The sequence below is a fragment of the Rhyacophila brunnea genome, unplaced genomic scaffold (assembly GCF_057557595.1).
Source record: "Rhyacophila brunnea isolate RB1 unplaced genomic scaffold, BYU_Rbru_1.0 scaffold_7, whole genome shotgun sequence".
In the NCBI taxonomy this organism is placed as follows: Eukaryota; Metazoa; Arthropoda; class Insecta; order Trichoptera; family Rhyacophilidae; genus Rhyacophila; species Rhyacophila brunnea.
In genome coordinates this window covers 47,609,595-47,633,064 of record NW_028233339.1, presented here as the reverse complement: position 1 = coordinate 47,633,064, position 23,470 = coordinate 47,609,595, and the positions used below count along the sequence as shown (strand labels likewise).

The 23,470-nt window shown below is 36.5% G+C and overlaps 1 protein-coding gene across 1 annotated transcript in view; it reads left to right on the top strand.

Moving 5' to 3' along the window:
- The first annotated feature begins 8,211 nt into the window (after window positions 1-8,211).
- LOC147065006 (ATP-dependent DNA/RNA helicase DHX36-like) overlaps window positions 8,212-23,470 on the top strand; it is a 55,920-nt gene continuing 40,661 nt past the window's right edge. The window contains exons 1-6 of the mRNA XM_085958378.1: window positions 8,212-8,328; window positions 12,235-12,423; window positions 16,667-17,080; window positions 17,622-17,791; window positions 20,045-20,207; window positions 20,667-21,219. Of these exons, the coding sequence (XP_085814504.1) occupies window positions 12,247-12,423; window positions 16,667-17,080; window positions 17,622-17,791; window positions 20,045-20,207; window positions 20,667-21,219 (1,477 nt within the window). The 5' untranslated portion in view covers window positions 8,212-8,328; window positions 12,235-12,246. The remainder of the gene's footprint in view (window positions 8,329-12,234; window positions 12,424-16,666; window positions 17,081-17,621; window positions 17,792-20,044; window positions 20,208-20,666; window positions 21,220-23,470) is intronic.

The window sequence follows — 23,470 nt, the reverse complement described above, 5'->3', positions numbered from 1 at the left end:
TACACGGCGTTTTGTTTGATGACAGTCTCTTATAATATTTTGAACTAAAATAATACGATGTCTGTATTATTATTCTAACTGAGTTCAACCGAGTATAGGACTTCAGACTGGCGTGGATATTTCCCCCACCAAACTTACTTCTACGAGTCCTAGCGCACCTGAACTCAGCAAAAGGGAAGTACTTACTAGTGGCACCGAGCTTGAAACAATGCTTTTGGGGAGTGGACTTACGAAAAAGGGCAATAGTACCTCCTTATACAATACCTCACCTACATACGACACTAGTAGGTACGGAGACCAACCGTCCACCTCCAAGGACCCAGGACATGTCCCTTTAACTATGGATAATTTCGGGTGGGGTGAAATAACATCAAATTGAATGGTGGAAGAAAGGGCACTCCTTACTTCCAGATGGCGGCCTTCGACTCTAAAAACTTACAAACCAGCTTGGAACAAATGAAAGACAATGACAAGGTGTAACATGAACCTAATGGATCATAATAGACCTCAACCAATGGAATTGGCCAGATACCTAGGCTACTTGCACAACATGGAGGGTTTGTCGTACAACACCATCCTGGTGCATAAGTCAGCCATAGCCACATTTTGCAAACCGACTATCATTGTAGATATCAGCATCAACGTGGTAGTACAACACATTAATTCGACGGTGTTTTGGCCAATTGATGTAACCCTCAAATTATACGAAAATGGGTTAATGATTGGATCTCATTTTAAAGACGACAGAGCAGGTCCGGGCCAAATGTTGTAAATTAAAAAAAAAAAATTACCACTTTTTGGAAGGGAAACATCATTTTACTTTAGTTTTAGGTACAAAAAATATGACTTGGCCACTTGATGTAACTGAATAGTGTAACCCACTGCAAAGACTTTTTCTCATAAGACAATAATTGATGTCAGCCACTATTCTATGTTGGTTACACCATTTGCCCTGTGTGTTCATTCGGAAAGTTTATTCGCCACGTGCGGTTTTTCAAGTGATCGGAGGTGTATTTAAGAGTGGGTATAACAGGAGGTGTGATTCATATTTCATTCGAAGAGAGTCCACAGAGCGAGTAGCACGTCATTTTAAATCAAATTTACAACAAAATCCCTAGTCATCGAAGATTTTATTTTAAAAACTTAATAATAATTATTGTCGCTAGAGCAATTCTTTGCAATGATTTATTAGGTGCCGTGAACGCTCTCGCCAGCCAGCGGAATGAAAACAACGTGAAAAATAATAACAGTATATGGGGTGCCTATACGATAATATTTATTTTTAGGCGTTATAAATTATTTCGTGCATTGGCTTTACTCAACCAACAAAATACAATAATGGTACCTACCTATTGTTTCACTAGTACATATTATATTATAAAAGTAACTGCGTTACTAGTTTGTAAAAGTGTCTCTAAACTCGGGTACATCACTAGATATATTGTACGTTTTTTTAAATATGCATTAGAATTAAACAATACTTACCTATTTTTTTTTAAATAATTATGTAGGTCTTACACATTAAAAATAAAAACTATTCATTAATTATGTTTTTTGGATAGCACATGAAATAAAAATGTAGGTAGATAATGTGTTTCAAAATCCTTCGTATGTTTAGTTCTCGTACAATTTCATGTTAAAAAGTTATTAATCTATTTCTAAGTTTCTAAACTACTAAACTAAACTCTAAGTTTAAAAACGTCACAATATCCACCATATTGGTTGTAATACTTCCCACCAAAAAGCTGATTAACATATTGAATTTAGTAACATTTAAGTATATTAAAAGATATTATTTTTTGGTCACCCCATACTCACTAAGCTGAAGCGAGTTTGTTTGTTTTAAATTTAATTTATTGACCATTACTTTTGACCCACGTATCGGCGGCGACTTTTTAATATTACTAGTAGACCAGCTATTTCGGACCACATATAAAAATATCATATTTTCAATTCTCAAGGGCATTTCTGTAGAGCAGGGGCGGGCAAACTTTTTGGATGGAGGGCCAAATTCTTCTTCTTTCTTCTTTCGACCATGTCCGATCCTAATAGGATTCAAAATGAGCGGCGGGCCGCAAGTAAAATACCATTTTTAGATATACACTATTTATTATCACGAAAAATAAACATTACAAAAAAATTAATGAGAAGAATGAAAGTGTTGTACATTTTTTCAAATTCAGGTGTTGATTTTGTGGTTGATATTTTCAAAACTGCTTGTAAATGGGCATCGGAGATATTTGATCGTAAAGAATTTTTATTGAGGTTCATGATCGAAAATGTTTGTTCACATATATAGGTTGATCCAAAAAGAAAGAACATTTTTCTTGCATAATCTTTAAGTTGTTCGAATTTGTCTGAATTAAGGGCATTGTAAAATTTGGATATATCTTCACGACGATGCGATTCTCTTAAATCAGTGTCACACTGCAGACCAATAATCTCAAGTTGTAGTAGCTCTGTCAGTACACTATCAATATCTATTGAAAATGGATCGCGTACTGTTGCTAAACTTGTCTCAATTTTTCGGAAGTCACCAAATCTTTGTAAAAAATCGTCATTCAGAGCTTTAATAATTTTACCATATTCTTCAAATTTATATTCTGGTATATTCAGCAACTTCAAAGTTGGAAAGTGGTCCACGTTCTTATTCGATATTTGTCGAAGGAACAACTTGAGTTTTAATTGAAATCCATTCAAACTCTTCACCATATCGTGGGCATATATTTTTTTTCCTTGCAACGCAGAGTTAAAAGTATTTAAATGTGTCACGATGTTCAACATAGAAAATAGTGGTTACATAGTGTGAGACGAGACGCAAGGAAGACGTACTGAGATAATACATTAACGAAACAACAAATTCTTCAAATTTTAATCTATTGTCAATATTTTTTAAAAAATATATAAAAAAAGTTATTCGTAATCAGAAGTACAATTAATGATGGCGGGCCTCAAAAAAATACCCGGCGGGCCACATGCGGCCCGCGGGCCGCAGTTTGCCCTCCCCTGCCTTAAAGTATAAGGTGTATAAAAAGAGAATATTATTTTGTTCCAGTTAACAACGCTACCCGAAAAGTTTGCCAATTTTTTTTATTAAATACTCTTAAGAGCATACTTCGGTGAAAAGGCAAATAATTTTCAATTATAGGTGCGACGAAACTTCGGACTCGCTGCCAATCGGGGAGCAATAGTCGAGCTGTGAACACGTCAATTTGTTTTGTGATGGCGTCGGGGAAATTAATTCTTAAATCGTGTAAAGATTACTAAAAAACGTTACCATTTACTTGATAAAGAAAACATGTCAATGAATATATTATTATTACTACTAATAGAATAATACACATAACATTAAATGGACGTATGTTGAATTTTTATGACAAATTATGTTTTGTTCTACACGCGTCGTTTGCAAAATCTTCGCGTCGCGTCATCACAATCGTTTTAGACCGTGCCCCAGCTGAAGTATAGCCTTAATATATCTCAAAATAAGGTTTTCTACACAATCAAAACAAACCAGAACTTCATACAGCCAAACGATATAGTCGTGGAAAACGCACTCCAAAAAACAAAACATCTTAAGAAGTTTTGCACGATATTGAGATGTTTATACAAAAATTACCAATAATTGGGATTTCAGCATTTGGGATTTCGGCCTTCGGGATTTCGTCCGGCACCCAGTACCTAAGTAGTTTATCAATCAAACTACTGAAACATTTATACTTAGCAGATAACTTACTTAATATTTTGTTTGTAATTTCATACTATCTTAAAATACGCATTTATGCATAATAATATACATGTTTAAGTTTTATTATAATATTAAGTCGATAAAACGCTGATAATGTTATTTTCATTCTAACACTTAACATTATTTTTAATATTTGTTGTAAATATAAATAAGTACACATGTATATAGACAATAAATTAATTGATTATGCACATCTTTAAGTTTTAGCGAGGGAAGAATTATTTTCTTTTAATAAACATCACAAGACATAATAATTATTCTCAATCTATATTAAAAATGTGTCAAGCGCGAAATGTATATGGTACAACTACTGAGAAAATGGATGCATATTAAACTGACTTGCTTATTTACTCCAACAAATCGTAACGTACGTCTATTCCTTTGCGCATTTAATTCAACTGTGCGGCGTCCAATCCTCCCGGAGGCCAATTGGGTCGGCGTCGAATTGGGTCGGTGTCCAATTGGGCTGGCGTCCGATTGCACCGGCGGCCAATTACCGGAGGCCAATCGCCGGAGGCCAGTTCGCGGTGCCAAATCGTCCTAGACCCGTAAATATTCTATGGATACTTAACTATAATACATTATTTTTTATAACATAATTCTTGTTTAAAACTTATAGTAAAACACAGCATTACTTTTTAATTATAAGGTACCTACCTATATGACTTATTGTTTTATTAGGATATAATAATTATATTTCTTTTGAATTTGTCTTCCTTTTTAGCAATTAAAAAAATATGTTAATAATTATAAATTTGTTTTATTTGTAATTTAAAAATATATTTAACAAAATGTTATGTTTATGTTAAATAAAGTCAAATGATGTAACCCATAAGGAATCTCCTATAAAAATGAGATATTGACAATAACTGAACCATCCAATTGATGTAACCCTCATTTTCTAATTTGAAACATTTTTTATGTAAAACTGGTTTAAAATACATGTGTTTTAGTAAATAATAAACACTTCAATAATTATAATCGTATTAATTATATTTTTTTTATACCTCATTATAGAATATTTCTGATAAAAACAGTTTTTACTCTCTCCTGAACAATTTCAATTTTGAGGGTTACATCAATTGGCCAAAACACCGTCGAATTGTGTTACAGGCAATTTCGGTACATAAAACGAAACTCGTCAAAACACTGGTTTGGGATCCAGGTCGAGTGGTAGATCATCTTAGGAAAACAACACCGGTGGAGTACACCCTATTCGAAATGTCTAGCAGGACAGCTACCTACTCGGCTGCTTCTCGCATCGGGACGAAGGGTTCATGACCTTACACTACTCAGTAATAGTAGACAATGGATCAGTGGATAAAGGTGACCACATAATTGTGTGGCCAATATTTGGCGCAAAGACAGATACCGCCAAGCATCGTTAATGGGAATGGAAGCTAAGCGCTTCCACGTGTCAAAACATCGACCCAGTATTCTGGTTACGGAAATTCGTCTGCATGTCAAACCCAAGGAGAGAGGAAGGTGGGGATATTTCGGAATTATTTATATCTTCAAGAGGACCACCAAAACCAGCCACCAGGACAGTTATAGGGAATTGGATAAGGTCAGTACTGTCGGAAGCAGGGTACAAGAACCACCAGGTAGTGTCCGCTCAGTGGTGGCTTCCAGTGGTGCACCCAGGATTTAATATTGGGGAGGGCCAAGGAGGATAATGTAAATTAGTCCCATAGGACCTTTTTCTTCTTCACAGCCTAATTTCTCTTTTATCGGCCTTTTGTCTATTGCACTCGGTGTACCTACACCATGGTCCCCACATCCTGAAACGGGCCCTCAGGCTAGGATATTTGGCGGGCCCTCTACCTACCGCGAAGATTAAAGGCAGTGTGAAACACTACATTAACGTTTTTCAAATTGTGTTTTAGTTCAAATCAACGATACTCATTCAGTGAATTATTGGCGATTTTTAATACATCTACTTTAATAATGGAGCTGTCGAGTATCGACGCATAATAATCAAAAATTATATTGCACAATAAGTATACAATTGAAAATGTGGCGACTTTTTTTGCTATTAAAGCTAATTTATGATGTGTGTTTATCTCACTTATCTGGTCAACCCGACACGCTGGGCCCCCCAGAGCCCGGGCCCCCAGGTTAGAGCCCTGTCAGCCCTCCCCAGCCTTGACCTACACCATTCCGGAATTCGGGTGGACACCGAGAATTTTTTGACAGTTCCATTAGGGATTGGGTTTGTAAAAAAACCTGACATTAGTGTTTCGAAATTTTTGTGTTAGAAATTAAAATCTACGAAATTTTTCTAAAAAGGGTGCTGGAGAATTACAAAACAATTTTTTGCTGTGTTTTTATTTGTCTAAGCCCAACCAAAGATATAGTTTATCGGCTTTCAATTTCAATGTTTAAAATCATTCTGATAATTTTGGGGGGTGCCAGCGCCCCTTGCCCCCCCCCCCTGGGTGCGCCACTGGTGGCTTCCGTAAACTGTAAATATACCCTATAGATGATATCTTAAAGAGAGGTAACTGGCGTAGTGAGTCGACATTTCACGACAACTACCAGAGGACGATGGACACACCACCATCAGAAGGGGAAAAGAACCCATTATCTTCTCTATTCAACCATATACATTGAAAGTCACGATGGTCTATACCTCGTCAATGAATCATTGTCACATACAGGGATTTGGCATACCCAACACCAGGTGATAACAAACAGATATCTCAAGGACTTCAAAGTCAAATTCGAATAATGCAAGGAGTTTTACCTACCAATACAACTCTTATTATTCATGTTGACTTTGAAGTCCAGGTAACTTCTACCTGGTTTCTTGAGCCATATCATAATGATGACAAAGGGGTCCCAAACTCCCTACATAAAAAATAGACGCGCGGGTATGACCAGTAAATAAAAAGGGAGGAATGACCAACGACAAGAAAAAAGAAAATACGAGGGTGGGTCAATAAGTCCTTAGAAAAGCCGACAGGTGGCGCGACTAGTACTGTAAGCGGTTTGTTTTCATGCAGCGGCACTACCGATTCAGTATGCTGCGAAGTTTCAATCAGATTGGTCGGGTTGTTGTGTGTTTCTCGTACATTTAAAAAAAAAATTGCTTGTGGAAAATGGAAAAATGGAAAATGGAGAAAATTGAGTTTAGAGCTGTTATTAAACATTTTAATATAAAAGGGTTAACAGCAAAGGAAATAAAAAATGAGTTGGATTTAGTTCACGGCATATCTGCTCCTTCACTTGCAACTATTTATAACTGGTTAAATGAATTTAAACGTGGTCGTACATCAACAAAGGATGAACCACGCTCAGGACGTCCTGTAGAGGTGACTACACCAGAAATGATCAATAAAATCCACGATATGGTGTTAAGTGACCGAAGATTTAAGTTGAGTGTGATAATTGAGGTTACAGGGATCTCAAAAGGTAGCGTCATTTCTATTTTACATGACAAATTGGGCATGAAAAAAATTTCTGCAAGATGGGTGCCGCGTTTGCTCACAGTCGACAATAAACGCAATAGGGTGGTGGCCTCTAAAGCCCTGTTGTCGCTCATGCAACGCAATCCGGATGAATTTTTTCGTCGCTTTGTGACTGTAGATGAAACATGGATACACCACTATACTCCCGAGACGAAAGAACAGTCAAAGCAGTGGATTGCGAAAGGCGAACCATGTCCAAAGAAGGCGAAAACCGTAAAATCAGCTGGTAAGGTTATGGCTACTGTATTTTGGGATGCACGTGGAATTATTTTCGTTGACTATTTGGAAAAAGGAAAAACAATAACAGGGGATGATTATGCATCTTTATTGGACCAGCTAAAAAACAAAATTGAAGAAAAACGGCCTCATTTAAACAGGAAAAAAATCCTCTTTCATCAGGACAATGCCCGTGTTCACACATGTTTACGATCAATGGCTAAAATTGAAGAATTGAAGTTCGAATTTGTCGACCACCCACCGTATTCGCCAGATTTAGCCCCAGTGACTTTTTCCTTTTCCCAAACTTAAAAAAATGGCTAAGTGGACAACGTTTTTTTTCAAATGAAGAAGTCATAGATCGGACAAATGCTTATTTTGAGGACCTTCCGAAAACTTATTTTTCTGACGGTTTAAAAAAAATTGAGAAACGTCTAACCAAGTGTATTGAGCTCCAAGGAGATTATGTTGAGAAATAAAAAAAAAATACAAAAATAAAAACTGTTTTAATGCTTTTTTCTAAGGAATTATTGACCCACCCTCGTAAATTAGTAGAATATAATCTCACGCGAAGAAGAAAGAGCAAACCCTATCTCAAGGACTTCAAAGTCAACATGAATAATAAGAGTTTTATTGGTAGGTAAAACTCCTTTCATTATTATCTAGGTATCCCTTTCCCTATATTATCTATGGACTACTTTGTGTTTCGGTCATAGATAATATTGCATAGGTATTTGCCCATAGACTAATATACTTTTATATTTGCCATATTGCCATACTGACAGTACTGACACTGACACTTAAGTTGTTTTGTTTTGATCTTTTGATGTATGGAATCCAAAAATAATTACCTAACTCGTCCGGCGTCCGAAATATTGCTGCCTACCATCCCATGTGAGCATTTATAGCATCTATAATGTCCATTTAATTTAAGCTTATGTAGCATCTGTATCATACGTCCAGCGTACCTATGCCGATGCTGCCAATAACATTCCATCCGTCGACCGCCATCGATCTCGTTTGTTTTTTCCGCAGTAACCCGAACGGCGAACGAGCCACGCTTTTCATGCCTGGTGAGTGATAAAACCCATAACAATCATCGTCCATCGTTCTTCCAAACAACAAATTGTTTCATCAATACCTATCGATCATTCTTTTTGGTTTGACGCAGATTACATTATCTAAATGTATCTATAATAATATCATTATATAAATCTATAATTTCTTGACTTTTAGATGTTTTCGTAAAAAAAATATTATCAAAGCTCATGACGGCATCTGCGGTACAGTTACTTACCATGTTTTTTTATTGGAAGTATTTGAAAGTGTTCACATACCTACCCTCAAATGCATCATTTTTTTTTAATCAGAAAACCTTTCAACACATTTTGCGTTACGACACGGTTACGACATAATATATTGAAAATAAATTATTGTATTAAGAATGTTTTACTGTCATACTTTTTTAACTTTTCGATTTATACCTATATAAATAATTACAAGATAAAAAGAACCTTTTATATAGGTACCACATTTTAAAATTTTCAGTTGAATTAACTGAAAATGAATTCAATTCTGCTTAAAGATGGCTAGAAGTATTAAAAGAATGTATTGTCGTCGTGTTCTGATATATTCAAAATGTTTCAAATGTCTACCTAGTCGGGAAGTTAGTTAAAATTCTTCAATCGTCCAATACAAATCTTGGACAAACAAGAAAAAATTTGTACTGGACAAACAAGAATACGAGCTAATAAAAACATAGTAAAATGAGTGAAATCTATAGAAAAAAAAAATTATTTTCTTCAACATCAATACACGTCATGTCGTATTATACATCATTGAACACAGCATACAGGGATTTCCTGCCAACAGTACGTATTATCGCAGCCATAACAAGAAAATGCATGTGTAAACATGTATTATCTGCATGCATGAATCAAAAAAGTTCTGAATTTTCATGCGACAGTTGATTTGTTCGATATCTGCTCCTGCGACAGTGGTGAACCTGCCAGGAAAAAAATGAAGTACACCGTGCACAGACTCATTTTGTGATTAAACTGATTTTTACGACTCAAATGGTACCATAAAATGACAACATTGCATCTCGCTTGCTTTTGAAGAATAAGATTGGAGAGACAGTCAGCACTTTTTCGTGTAAACAGTTATTGTCACGATAGTTTAAAATGCGCACTATTGCTGCCAGTAAATCCATGCACGTGTACAGGCGCTATAATAAATAAGGCACACAATTGCTTACCAAAATGAAGAGAGCTCTAGGATAATAATAGTGTTAGATTGAATTCTCGCATTCAACTTGATTTATTTGTCATAAATAACAATACTTAAAATGGTTTGAATTGAAACTAGTTTGAACAAACACCATTTGTTGCCAGATTGCCGAGTTTGTCGCATCAGCTGGACAGGGGAATCATTCCCAATCATAAACCTGTGAGATGGGTCTTCGAATGCCTCGGTTGAATCTAAGTCGTGTGACTGAAACTGTTAAAATTAATTGAAATTAGCATGAATAATTAATAATAATTCAAAATACTAATAAATTATAGTAAGAGATAGTGCACGTTCAAAATATTCTGCAAAATGACAAAACCATACTATAGACTAAATTTTCAACGCGACAGCGTGACAGTAGGCGACATGCACCTCAATGTGGGATGCGCTTTAGTGTTAAGGGCTTTTTTATAAATGAATGTGTAATGTATATGTATCAGTGGCGAAGACTCCATACTAGGCGATTATTTAAAGCCTACTTTCTTAAGAAATATATTTTTAAATTGCAAATTGACATATTTATATACTTAATCACTTCATTATTTTATGTTCTATAAAAATAATTTATTATGCCAACGAGAGATGTCGTATTTTGTAGGAATGTATTACAGTATTACACAGTTTACAAAACAATCTGCAATGGTATTAAAAAATATATCTTGACGTAAATAAATTTCCGATTATGTGTGAAATAATTCTGAATTTTTTTCGTATGGACTTTACGTCTCGTAACCTCAGTAAGTCTATTGATTTGTATGAAATAAGGTAAGCTCCTATCGCAGAGTCTAAAACATTCGCGCATAATATTGTTGTCACGACTGCGCACTTTGTCCAAAATCATTAATAATTAGATAATTAAAAAAATAATTTCAACGGCGTTTAATCGAATATTAATAAATAAGTAAGTATAGATTGTTTTTAAAAATAAAAATAAATTTTACCTAATGATTTTTGATGGGTATAAATGTTTTGAAAAATACGTAATTTAAACACATCGCTCATTTTTATGTTGTCAATGAGTTTTTGAAGTTTCATTGAATTAGTGTGTCGTTGTTATTTATTAGTGTGTACTTATTCATTAGTAGTAAATATCGTACTATTCTCGTAAGTATACCTGACAAGTGTGCTCTTTCTATTAGATCTCCACAGCCTACCTCTTTCCAAAAGTCACCCTTCGCCACTGATATGTATGTAATACATAATGGAATAATGTACACACAGTTTCCCGCATTTATCGTTTCCAACATTTATCGTTATTTTTTTAGGGTCACTTGAAAACTGTAGAAACGGGGTTTCACTGTAACTTAATCAGTAGACGAGTGGTCCTTTTTTTGCTTCATTTTCAGGTAACTCTAAAACCTGGTTTTCTAACAATTATGATGAATATTACTTAAGGCTATACTTCAGCTGGGGCACGGTCTAAAACGATTGTGACTGCGCGACGCGAAGATTGTGCAAACGACGCGTGCAGAACAAAACGTAATTTGTCATAAAAATTCAACATGCGTCCATTTAGTGTTATGTTTATTGTTCTATTTGTAATAATAATAATAATAGGTATATTCATTGACATGTTTTCTTCTTCAAGTAAATGGGTAACGTTTTTTAGTCATCTTTACACGATTTAAGAATTAATTCCCCCGACGCCATCACAAAACAAATTGACGTGTTCACAGCTCGACTTTGCTCTCCAATTGACAGCCAGTCCGAATTGTCATCGCACCTATAGTTGAAAATTATTTGTCGTTTTACTGAAGTATGCCGTTAGTCATTTTGTTATTCCATTTGCATTTTCAAATTGTTTGCTAAACTATATTCTATTTGCAGTCTTAAACATGCTCAGTAGTTTTTGTGATTATCTCGAAATAAAAGTTCACATACCTATTTAATTTTTTTTTCTGCAGAGATCGGGGATCACGATATGCCCGATATACCATTATACCCCGTTTACACGTGCATGGATTTACTAGTGTCGGTACGTATTACCGGGTAAGTTGTAAGATTGCATGCATGGATCAAAAAATTTCAGAAGCTTCTGAATTTTCACGCGACAGTTAAAATTTGTGAGATATCTGCGCCCGCGCAGAAGAATAGTAGCGGCAAACCTGCCGAAAAAAAACCAACTACAAAACATTAACTGTGCAAAACATTTTTGACTTTTACCAATTTTCACAACCGGTCAAATAGATAACATGCTAATTATATCGAATGGCCAAATAATGAGGGCGCAACAGGTGTGCCGTCCGCGTTAAAAGGATTAAGAATGAGATTGACGAGACAGTCAGCACTTTTACATGTAAACGGTTATTATCGCGATAATTTAAAACACACGCTATCGGTGCCAGTAAATCCATGCTCGTGTACAGGCGCTATTATCATTATCCCTCTAAGGTGAGACACAACTTTATTGTGTAAATTCTTCATCCTTCCAGATTATTCTTTTCTATCTACCCATATTAGACACTTAAGCAAATACGTTAATTTACTTCTTTTCTTTTTACTTTGTCGCAGAGCAAACTCATAATGAGGAATTGCGAGAGTGATAGAATTGGAGAGATCCGGCGCCATGGATCCATGAAGAGGCGTCATGGAAACTTCTTTGATCCAAATCACCAACCTGTGAAGCGGCCTCCTCACCTGAGGGGAAAGGAAATCGGCTTATTTTATCGAGATCGTAATAGAAATAACTTCAATAAAACTGTAAGTTATTTGTTATTCGTTGTTATATTTTGTATCCAGTGTATATTGTATACAAATCTGTATTTCTATCTGAGAACTGTGACGCTCATCATTTTTGCTTGACTGTTGGCAAGGAAAGAGTTTTGAATAGAGAGAAGTATTGATACATACTCACCGATACTTTTCTGTCGATACGATACCACCACCGCTATTAGAATACTTACTTTTATTATTACAAATATGTTAGTTTGCGTCTGTGCCGCTTTGAATTTGTATGTTTTCTCTCACTTACATTATTACTTATGTCTTACTGACAAAATACTGCGGTGGATGCGAGGCAACGCGTGCAAATTCGATACCACTCTGTGACCGCACCAAAAAAATAAATGTCTATGACAGTGGTGGCCAAACCGTGGCGCATTGGATGATTACAAGTGGCGCATTGCATCTTTGCGCCTACTTATTCTTTTGAAGTAGGTGCCATAACTGAATCCATCTTCATTATCATCAGGGGCGCGACAACCCGGTGTGGGTCCTGGCCTCCTCCAACAGCTCCCTCCACCTGTCCCTATCCAGTGTGGCCGCTTTCCAATTCGGTACCCCCAGTATACGGCAGTCACTGGCAGCTCCATCCAACCAGCGAATATTTGGCCTGCCTCTTCTTCTACGCCCTATTGGATCGCTGGACATCACTCTCTTTGCCGGTTCATTGTCATTCATACGGTGCACATGACCTAGTGAGATACCCGGGGTTCCAGCGGCTAGCTCAGGTGTCCATCGAACCCCGGATTCACAAAAAAAGAATTATAAATTGAGGAGAAATTAAATGAAACCACGTCTGTCTCATGCGTAACTTGGTATTATCTTCTATTTTACATTTTCTTTACATGTTTACATATTTTGTTTTAACAATAAGTTTCGCAGGTCCGTACATGTTGGAAAAGGGACGCTCACTAACTTTTTTTTCTTTTTCAAACTTCGTGTACCCACGCCGGCCAACAAAAAGGACTCTCGTGATTGGCCAAATTTTATCGCGTGATGTTTTTTGATTTGACGAGGCGCGTGGAAATTTGAACGTTGCCGGCAAGCGCGGCAAAATTTATTATATATGAATAAGTACTTATATTTAATCTTAAAATTATCTCTTTCATCCATCATCATTTATACTTTAAAATCTATCTTAATTACACTTCCGCCCAGTAACTGATTTTCACGCACCGGACGAAGGCCTTTACTCATGAATAAAAAAAAATAAAATTACGTAGTTGAGCAAGGAATCAGATTAGATGTTTTATGAAGCCGTTTCTAGAGGTCAGGGTTACGTTTCGACTTATGACTACTAAATGATTATTTTACACCGGGAGAAGCCCGCCTGTAACAGGGGTGTATCACTAGCCATCGCAGTCTCCCAATCTTAATTGATTGAACTGCGCTGCAATCTTCGTACAGCCCGTAGAGCAGGGGGGGGCAAACTTTTTGGATGGAGGGCCAAATTCAAGAATTCAAAATGAACGGCGGGCCGCAAGTAAAATACCATTTTTAGATATAAGTACACTATTTATTATCACGAAAAATAAACATTACAAAAAAAAATTGAGAAGAATGAAACTGAAGTACATTTTTTTTAAATTCAGGTGTTAATTTTGTACTTGATATTCTCAAAACTGCTTGTAAATGGGCATCGAAGATATTTGATCGTAAAGAATTTTTATTGAGGTTCATGATCGAAAATGTTTGTTCACATATATAGGTTGATCCAAAAATAACAAACATTTTTCTTGCATAATCTTTAAGTTGGTCGAATTTGTCTGAATTAAGGACATTGTAAAATTTGGAGATTTCTTCACGACGATGCAATTCTCTTAAATGAGTGTCACACTGCAGATCAATAATCTCAAGTTGTAGCTCTGTCGGCACACTATCAATATCTATTGAAATCGATGTTCAACGTAGAAAATAGTGGTTACATAGTGTGAGACGAGACGCAACGAAGACGTACTGAGATAATACATTTACGAAAAAACAAATTCTTCAAATTTTAATCTATTGTCAATATTTTTTTAAAAATTATTAAAAAAGTTATTCGTAATCAGAAGTACAATTAATGATGGTGGGCCGCAAAAAAATACCCGGCGGGCCGCAGTTTGCCCCCCCCTGCCGTAGAGCTTAGCATTATATCTTCTCCTCCAATTGGTGCCGTCTCTGATCGGTCCATATATACGGCGGAGAATTTTTCTTTCAAAGATGTTCAGGGCTCGTTCATTTCGCTGAGTTAATGTCCAGGTTTCCGATGCGTAGGTGAGCACTGGCTTTACAAGCTTTACAACATTTCCCAGAGCTAAGAAAATTTGCAAAAAAGTTATATATGTCGCTTTGGATCGACATACAGATCATTCATTTCATCCATGAAATTGATTAAAAGCAAAACAAGGTCGCGAATAACTGATTCAAATTTGAAGAATTCTCTGCTGCTCTCAGTATGTAACAAATTTAACACCAAACATTGAAAGACCAGCAAAATCCAAACTGTCAAAAACTCTCAGTGCTCCATCCCGCTCAGAGCTCTCTCTCTCTCTCATCACATCCAACAACTGTGGTCCAGAGGTATCTTTCCAAACGAGACTCTCCGGCAGCTGTAGCACCATCAGCGTGGTCCACGACAGCGATCACCCTCTCTCACAAGAGATCATTTCTGACTATTGTAGATTGGTGCTCCAATAAACGTGTGTTTTTTGAACTGGCATAAATTAATTAATTTAATTGCGTGATTGAGTTATTCCTTTTCCTCTCCTAAGCGAAGCAGATCCTACCCCTATCCCTATATTCCACCCCCAACCGTGAACGTAAGAAGGTAGAAAAGGTGCTTGAGTTGTATGGCGCATCTGAACTCGTCTGTGACAAAAATTGGCGCATGGTATGCAACAGGTTGGCCACCCCTGGTCTATGATATATAATTTTATTATGTAAATAAATTGTGTGACGCTTACGTATAACATTTCCATATGACCATTTTTCAAGTGACACCTCAGCGTTTTTGAGGTTATTATCAAAATTCAACTATAGTCAGGAGTCTGATGTATTTTTTGAAAAATTTATAAATTACATGAATTACCTACTCGGATCGATTTCTATTTAAATTTTTGGCACTAATATATGTACGACAGTTTACCTGTCAGCTCTGTCACTCTGCCCGATGAAAACTATCCAATCACCATTTTTTCTATGAATACATATCGATGCGGTACATTTCTAACTTGGGGAGTTTGACGAGTGATAGGTTTGTAAATTTACAAACTATTTATAATTATTACTGATTACTTTCATAACAGCTATACTAGATAAATAGACAGCACTGCCGAGGATTTTACAACACACGTACGAGAGAAGCATAATCTACCGTGCCAAATTTATTTGACTAGTATGTACTGAATTGGCTATACTGGGTTTTTTTACAAGACAGAAAATGTGCAAGGTCCACAGCGCCACTTTTCCTTGCCTGCATTAAAACCAAAACCTCAGGGCGATATGGGACTGGACACATAATTAAATTACAATGCTATACTGATATAGGGGGGCTATCAAAATGGCGAATTTTATTCATTGTAAATGATTTTTATATTTTGCTGTGGTTGTCTGCTTTAAAATGTAGATTTATAGTTTTTATTGGGCTAGCGTCGAGTAAAGTGATAGGTACATTAGAGTAAAATTTTGAAAATGACAACTGGTTAGTCGGTAGGTAGTCAGGAGGAAATATATTATGTAGCTGTTGGGACGTCCATCTTCTAAATGTCAATAATAATTGTTATTCCTAACTTCAATAATAATTAACCCCTTTGAAAAAAAAGAGTTATTGTAATTCTGCTGGTTGTCGATATATCAGATCAAATGACCAAAAATTATTATTTAATCTCGTGGTGGTGGGTATGGTATTGCGGTGGTCATCTTCAATTTACTTTACGGAGATAATGTCAGAACAATGACTTTATAATAAAACTACTTCTCTAGTCAGAGGCTCAATCTGAGTATAGGACCTAAATGTACCTTGTTTGCATGATTGCTATCATAACTTATTAACTAATCATCATCATTTTGTAAAATTAGACTTTTATATATTTTCTTAAACCATTCAATTTTAGAATACGTATAAAAATTCATTGTCTACACTAATTCAAAGGAAATATTTGAATTAAACGAATAAATAAAAAAAATTCAACGTGTCAATATGTCCTACAATGGGTAAATAAAATAAAATTGTTATTTCTAGGCTTTTCTCAATTTTCCGGAAGCTCGTCGTTTGAAGATCGAACTTTTACTGGACTCCTTGGAGGGGGAATTCCTGAATCGAGGCGAAAGCAAGAACTACATGATATCCCAACAGGGAAACAAGCAGTTTTTCAGCGACGAGTATATGGATTTAATATCCGTATCGTACTCTGAAAAGTTGCATCAAGCCGTCGTGTTTGGTGGCAAAAAAAATCTCGACCGCAACACAGATCAGCTCAGTGAGCAGTTGCACGAGGATTACCTTGCGAAGACGGAGAACCCGCAGTACAGAGAGATGTTGAATTTCCGAAAAAAGTTGCCGACCTACGAGCAGCGGGCCGATATCTTGAAGGCCGTTAGAGACAATCAAGTTGTCGTGATCTGCGGGGAGACCGGCTGCGGTAAAACTACCCAGGTAAAGATTTTTAGAGCGAATTTGGGTGGAATGCTTTGACTTTGAGTCGTGTCGTCTGGATAGCCACGGAAAATTGTTCGAATCTTATGGAAATTTCAATAGTTACAAAATTGAAATCGTTAGTTGGCACTATTATATACTATATTTCATTCATGAGTAACTTTGTGAGTGCAAGGAGAACCCCAGTGAGTGCGAAGACGACGAGAATTCCATGTACAGTTACCATTATAAAATATAGAGTGAAATTAAAAGTTTTACCACTGTTGTGTTCATCACACACTCATTTTTAGTCGATTGAAAGGATAAGGCTTTCATATTTGGTATTTTGAAGAAAAGATAATTACTTCAGTTCATTTATTTGGGGTTCGATTGCGAATCATTTATGAAAGAGAGTCGTGGTGCCGCTAGTCATGCCGAGTATCACAGTATTTTGGTTCTTCGAATCACCTGCTTTGACAGTTTCCAACATGAAACTTGTTTGATTTGTACTGGGACCCCGTTTTGATTTTTATCGTTAATAATGAACAATGCGATCGATCAGGTGGGCCAAATGTTGCTGGAGGAAGCGTTTGCGGCGAAGAAAGGCGGCACCGTGTCTATTGTGATCACTCAGCCTCGCCGAATCGCCGCCACCAGCGTGGCGCGCCGCATTGCGTCAGAACAGGCGGAGATCATTGGCTGCAGTGTGGGATATTCGATTCGTCTGGACAGGTATGATATATACTCTCATTGTGACTGAAGAAAGCTCCTCAGCGAGTGCAAACAAATCGAAGCGCACTGACAATCTTTTAGTACCTGCACAAGCGAAACATGGTTGTGAATAATTTTGATGGGAATGTTTTCCATTTCCAATATTGCCATTTATTGTATCAATAGTCAACAGATGTAAATGACAATTAATTATCGCAATATTAGCGCAAACCAAAAAGCGGTTTAAAAGTGTTGCGTAATTTTATACCGCGCAGGCAAGTCGCTGCCGTCTAGCCGGCGCATATGTCTAACTAAGTCGAAGCAATAACGATAACGATTAAAATGATATAGACAACATGGTCGGGCCCCGATCGCCATCCCGCATATGCTGATTGCTGTACATTTGTATGAGCTCCATCTGTGTAGAAATACAAAAAACCCACTTCCATTATTTAAAAATTTGGTTAAAATTAAAATTACACTTACTGAAAATGTGTTTTTTAACATTCCATCAACTTTTAATTGAAATTTCGCTTCCAAGAACAGACAGACACATTTGTTTTTCCAAATATAAAGTGGCATACGGAGATAACCGGATAGACTCTGGATCATTGGACTTATCAGTTTTTAACCGGACACAGTTTTGTCTGTCATGTCTATGTCAGCTCTGCCTAAAAGAATCTTCAACTTGCTTATGTGCCGAATTATACAGGGTGACGATGGTATCCCCTAAGAGTGTCCCCATCATAGACTATAGATGCATCTAGACGCCACCCGTTGCATTGCTAAATGAAGCTACGTGCCGTGCGTTTGGTTTGTGGGCGAGCGAACGCATTCGCCTACAATGTTCGAGACCATAGACCATTTCGCTAGTGCTCGCCCAAAGTGCTCGCACTAGACGCTCAGAATTAAAATATAATTTTCTATTTTTTTACGTTATATAGTATTTTTAAGCGGTCAAAATGCAACCATTATGTAAAGATATCCATAATTTAAGTTATTTTAAAGAAATACTAGGTCACTGATATTAAAATAAATAATAATATACAAATAAATTGTCACGAACATGTATCAACTTACCTATGAAACGTAATACCATCTTCTTGCTTATCAGTACGGCTACCATATTTTAATACAACACGCAGAACCATCTTTCCTACTTAATTAACTAAAAATATATACCACTGACTTTATGTTTAACACAAAAAATAGCAAATTTAGCAACACGAACTCGCAGATTATCGATGTTACGTGAAGCGATTCACCACGATTTGCCAGCGATACTTTTGGAAACTGACTCAAAAATATGTAGACCTTTTATCTTACTCTAGCGCGTGTCGCAGAGATTATAAGGGTGGCGAATACTTTCTCACTCGCACTCATGCATCGTTTTTGTTCAGGCCTTGGTCCCCATATTTCGGTTGAAAGGGAAGAGTTTCTCAACTCGGTCCGACCAGTCGGTCATTGCGACTTAGTATCTACGAGAGAAATTTTCTCAGCTTTCAACAAATTTTAAGCATTTTACGGTGAGCGAGAAGGTCTTTTCTTATCGAGGATTGACTGCAGTATTATATGGATAGGAATCACCCACACTAGTACACGCCGACCAACGTCATGGGAAGTCGATCCCGGGAGACTCAGCACGACTTTGAAGGTTACTTCACGAGACGTAGATGTGATAGAGGGAAAAGCAAGTATAGAAGATAATTTGGTACTGTTCGGTTATACGGAATACAGCGGAAAACGCATTTTGAAAATACCCGATATACTGGATAATTTGTTAGTTTGGGTTAGTTTAGGTTGGGTTAGGTTAGGTAAGGTTAGGTTAACTTAACAAATAATCCAGTTTATCGGCTATTTTCAAAATGTGTTTTCAGCTGTATTCCGTATAACCGAACAGTACCGATAATTTTTTATGAAATGTTTTTAAAAACTACTTCTCCAGCTCACTCCAGATCTCACAAGTCTCAGTAGACCGTCAAGCCACCGAGTCGTGGTCTTCCCGCACTCCGTTTCCCTTCCGGTCCACTAATTACGAGGCGCATTGTCGGTGCTTGCTCATCAATATGATATGTGGTAGGAACATCCCGGTCGTTGACAGTGTCGTCAAAGAGCAAATAGAGCTAATGTTATAATGTAACTGTAACTACATACATAGTGGATCTCAGATAGACCTTACAGAAGATTAATGTTTTACTACAATTTATAATACTGCTGTTTTACAATTTTAGATGAGTTTGCATGTCCCTGACAATTGTGCTACCTTGTCAACAGCACTCCTCCGCGGCCGTGGGGAGGCTTGGAAGTGGTGACGACAGGAATTGTGGCGCAACGTTTGCAGAAGGACCCCGCCCTCCTCTCCATGACGCACCTTATCCTGGACGAAGTCCACGAGAGAGACACCACCTGCGACATCCTCATGGCTATCGCTAAGCAGGTGACCTTACACTCGCTGTGACTTCTTGTCAAAAAAAAATGCATCAAAATAAAGAAAAACATATCCTTAAACATTCTATCAAATAATACTTCAAAACAAATAGGTATTTCATTTTCTAATAATTTTAAGTTTTCAATGATAATGATTGAATTAGACGCAAGTCATTTCACATTGCAGATTTATTTATAATATATATATAACTCCATCGCCAGAAGTCTCGTTTTTTCAGAAACTCTTTGATTTTCCCCCTTTCTGTTATGTGATAGCTAAGCTGTCGTCAGTGGCAAAATGATAACTGCTTTGCATTGACATTAACTTCAATTAACGTATTGTGTATTCATCGACCTCGGAAAGCAGTTGCTAACTAGTGATCAAAAACCTGGTGGAATTTTGAAAATTCTCTGATTTTTGCTCTCGCGGTTGACTGCAAAATACATATGTTTTAACTCCTGTCTGCAGATATTGGCTCTGAGGAAAGACTTTAAATTGATTCTTATGAGTGCCACGATGGAGGCGGAGCGTTTCTGCCGCTATTTTGGAGGATGCCCCATGGTATTCATCCCCGGGCTCATGTACCCTGTAGAAGAATTCTTTTTGGAGGACGCGCTTCAGCTGACAGGCTTCCGGGACTTCCCCTCTCCTCCTCAGCTCGGTTCAATCCGCTGCCACAGGAGGAGGGATGAGATGACGACCAAGTGGGAGGAGCACCGCCGGGCGACAGAGTCGCACCTGAAGAAGTTAAAAGGCAGCGGGAAGTATTCCGACGAGGTGCTGAACTCTCTGAAGAATCCCACCAGCGAAGATCTGAATGCGGATCTCGTCGCGGAATTGGTGGGCCATCTTGCCAGAGGAGCTCCCGGGGCGATTCTGGTGTTCATGCCCGGCATTAAGGACATCTCGAACGTGTGCGAGAGGCTGAACTCTCGCCCCCTGCCCCCCCACATCCTCCTGCCTCTCCACTCTCATCTGAACTCGAGTGACCAGGCCGCCATCTTCAAAGCTCCGCCTCCAGGTGATACATTGTTTTTCTTGTACTCTTCACTGCAATTTATCAGTGGCAAAGACTATAGTAGGCGATCATTTAAAGCCTACCTTCTGAAGAATTAATTAGGTAAAAAAAATATCCATAGTAATATATTAATTATTCTATAAACAATAGAGCCATCCATCTATAGGTATTGAATTTAGGATTCACATACACATAAATATATTGTATCCGAGAATATCAAATCTTCTACTAACACATGTTAACAAAGGCTTGGCATAATCCAAAGATTTTTTGTATGAAGTTTGACAAGAAGTCCGACTAATGATTCGTGGTTTAGCAGCACTTTTTTTTAGTAAACTATCTATCAGTGGCGAAGGTTCCATACTAAGCGATTATTTAAAGCTTACCTTCTATTTTCAAGTATTTAATTTAAATAAATAAATTTCTATATTGTCTAGGACTAGGTTATAATAAAAATATTGATTGTCATCTATCGTCGTTATTTATAAGTAGAGCGTTTAATTTAGTCAAGATTCGAATCAAAATAAATGACGGAACGTCACAACATGAGTGCTATTTTTAGAATTATGTCAACCATAATCCAAGCCGAATTTTCTACCGCAATTCAGTTGCCAACTTCATGCATGTCTGCGTTTTTGTTCCCGACTTGGAAGCGTAAACAGGACAAGCTTATGCGCTATGTTGATTTGTTTATTGTCTATGATTATCTTTTAACCCTTTATAGGACAACTTTTTTTTTTAAAGATATGTGCTTAATTATTTTTTTTATGTATTCTATATTCATTTTGATGAACAGAAAAAATATTTTTTTTTTTGAAATGTATATAGTTTTTTCGTAATTATCGATTTCCCAGCGGTCAGTTTTCTGACCGGTGTCCATTTAGGTAAAAAAAATATTTGTTCACAAAAATTTTTTTTAATAATTTTTTTAGGAAAAAATTATAATTTCATTTATTTCTGTAACAATAATAATTACTTTATCAATTTTATAGAAATTTCTCAAAATAATAAACGTTTCTAAGGCCTTGTTGGCTTTTTCTTTTGTTCAGACAATTGATACGGCATAAAACACGGTATGCAAAGGGATACTTTGCAATTTGTTACTGAGCTTCGTATCACTTTCAGCATAGTGCTGCAATAACCACATCTACAAAGTGTACATTTTTCTGGATAATGATTTGAATTGATATCGTCAGGAAATGGAGGTCGACCAACCCTTTTTCGTGAAGTAAAAGATCCTATCAGCTGATCAGCCAACTTGTTTCTAAAGTGAAGATGTGTAATAGGTTTTTTTTTCATTATCTAACATACATTGGTATTCTGTAATTCCTTCAAATAATCTCATGAATGCGTCTTTACCCATGTCTTCAAGGTCTTTCGCACTAAAACCTCCGCTTCTCCCATTTTCCATCCTCAGACAATAAAAACAAAATTTTGTTCGGCAATATAGGCTTCTACTTATACATATAACATTCCATAACTATTTTATTTCATTCTGAGATATGTATTTCAAAAAATTATTACAGTTTGAATGAAAACAAAAACAATTATTTTTACCCGCGATTTTTATGGAAAACATTTTTTCAAAGAATGACACATATCATCAAATAACTCGATAGCGACTAATTATCCACAAAAACTAACTAGTAATTGTAAAAGTTCACTATATTTTTATATGAAATTAGATGTATTGTGGTTTAGAAATTATTTTTAGTGTTTATATTATGTAAATCAAAAAGGATCCAAATTATACAATTTGAGGTTAGATTTTCGACATGCCACTCAATAATTTGATATTATTTTACTATAACACATACAATTTATAGGTGAAATACAAAAAACTATATATTTGTATGTATAGTATAAATGTGCATACTTTGTTTTCAGTAAACAAGTCACAATTTTCAAAAAACAAGAACTTAAAAACACTGTTGTTGAAAAACTGGCAGCTATCATGTCGCTAAATGGACACCGGTCAGATAACTGACCGGGACACATTTTTCGTAATATACTCAATATGTGCAAACTTCAGGGCGATTGGTCAGATTCAAGACCTCTGTGCATTATCTGAGAATGATTAAAACCCATAAGGGTGTTTATAACTTGTAAAATTATAGAAATATAGACCTTAATGTTGCCGGTCTCAAAACTATCCGTTTTTCGCTTATGACCTATAAAGGGTTAAAGCAAATAATAAATAATAAGGATGATTAAAAAAAATAATAACTATTGTGTTCGATCACATATAATTTAT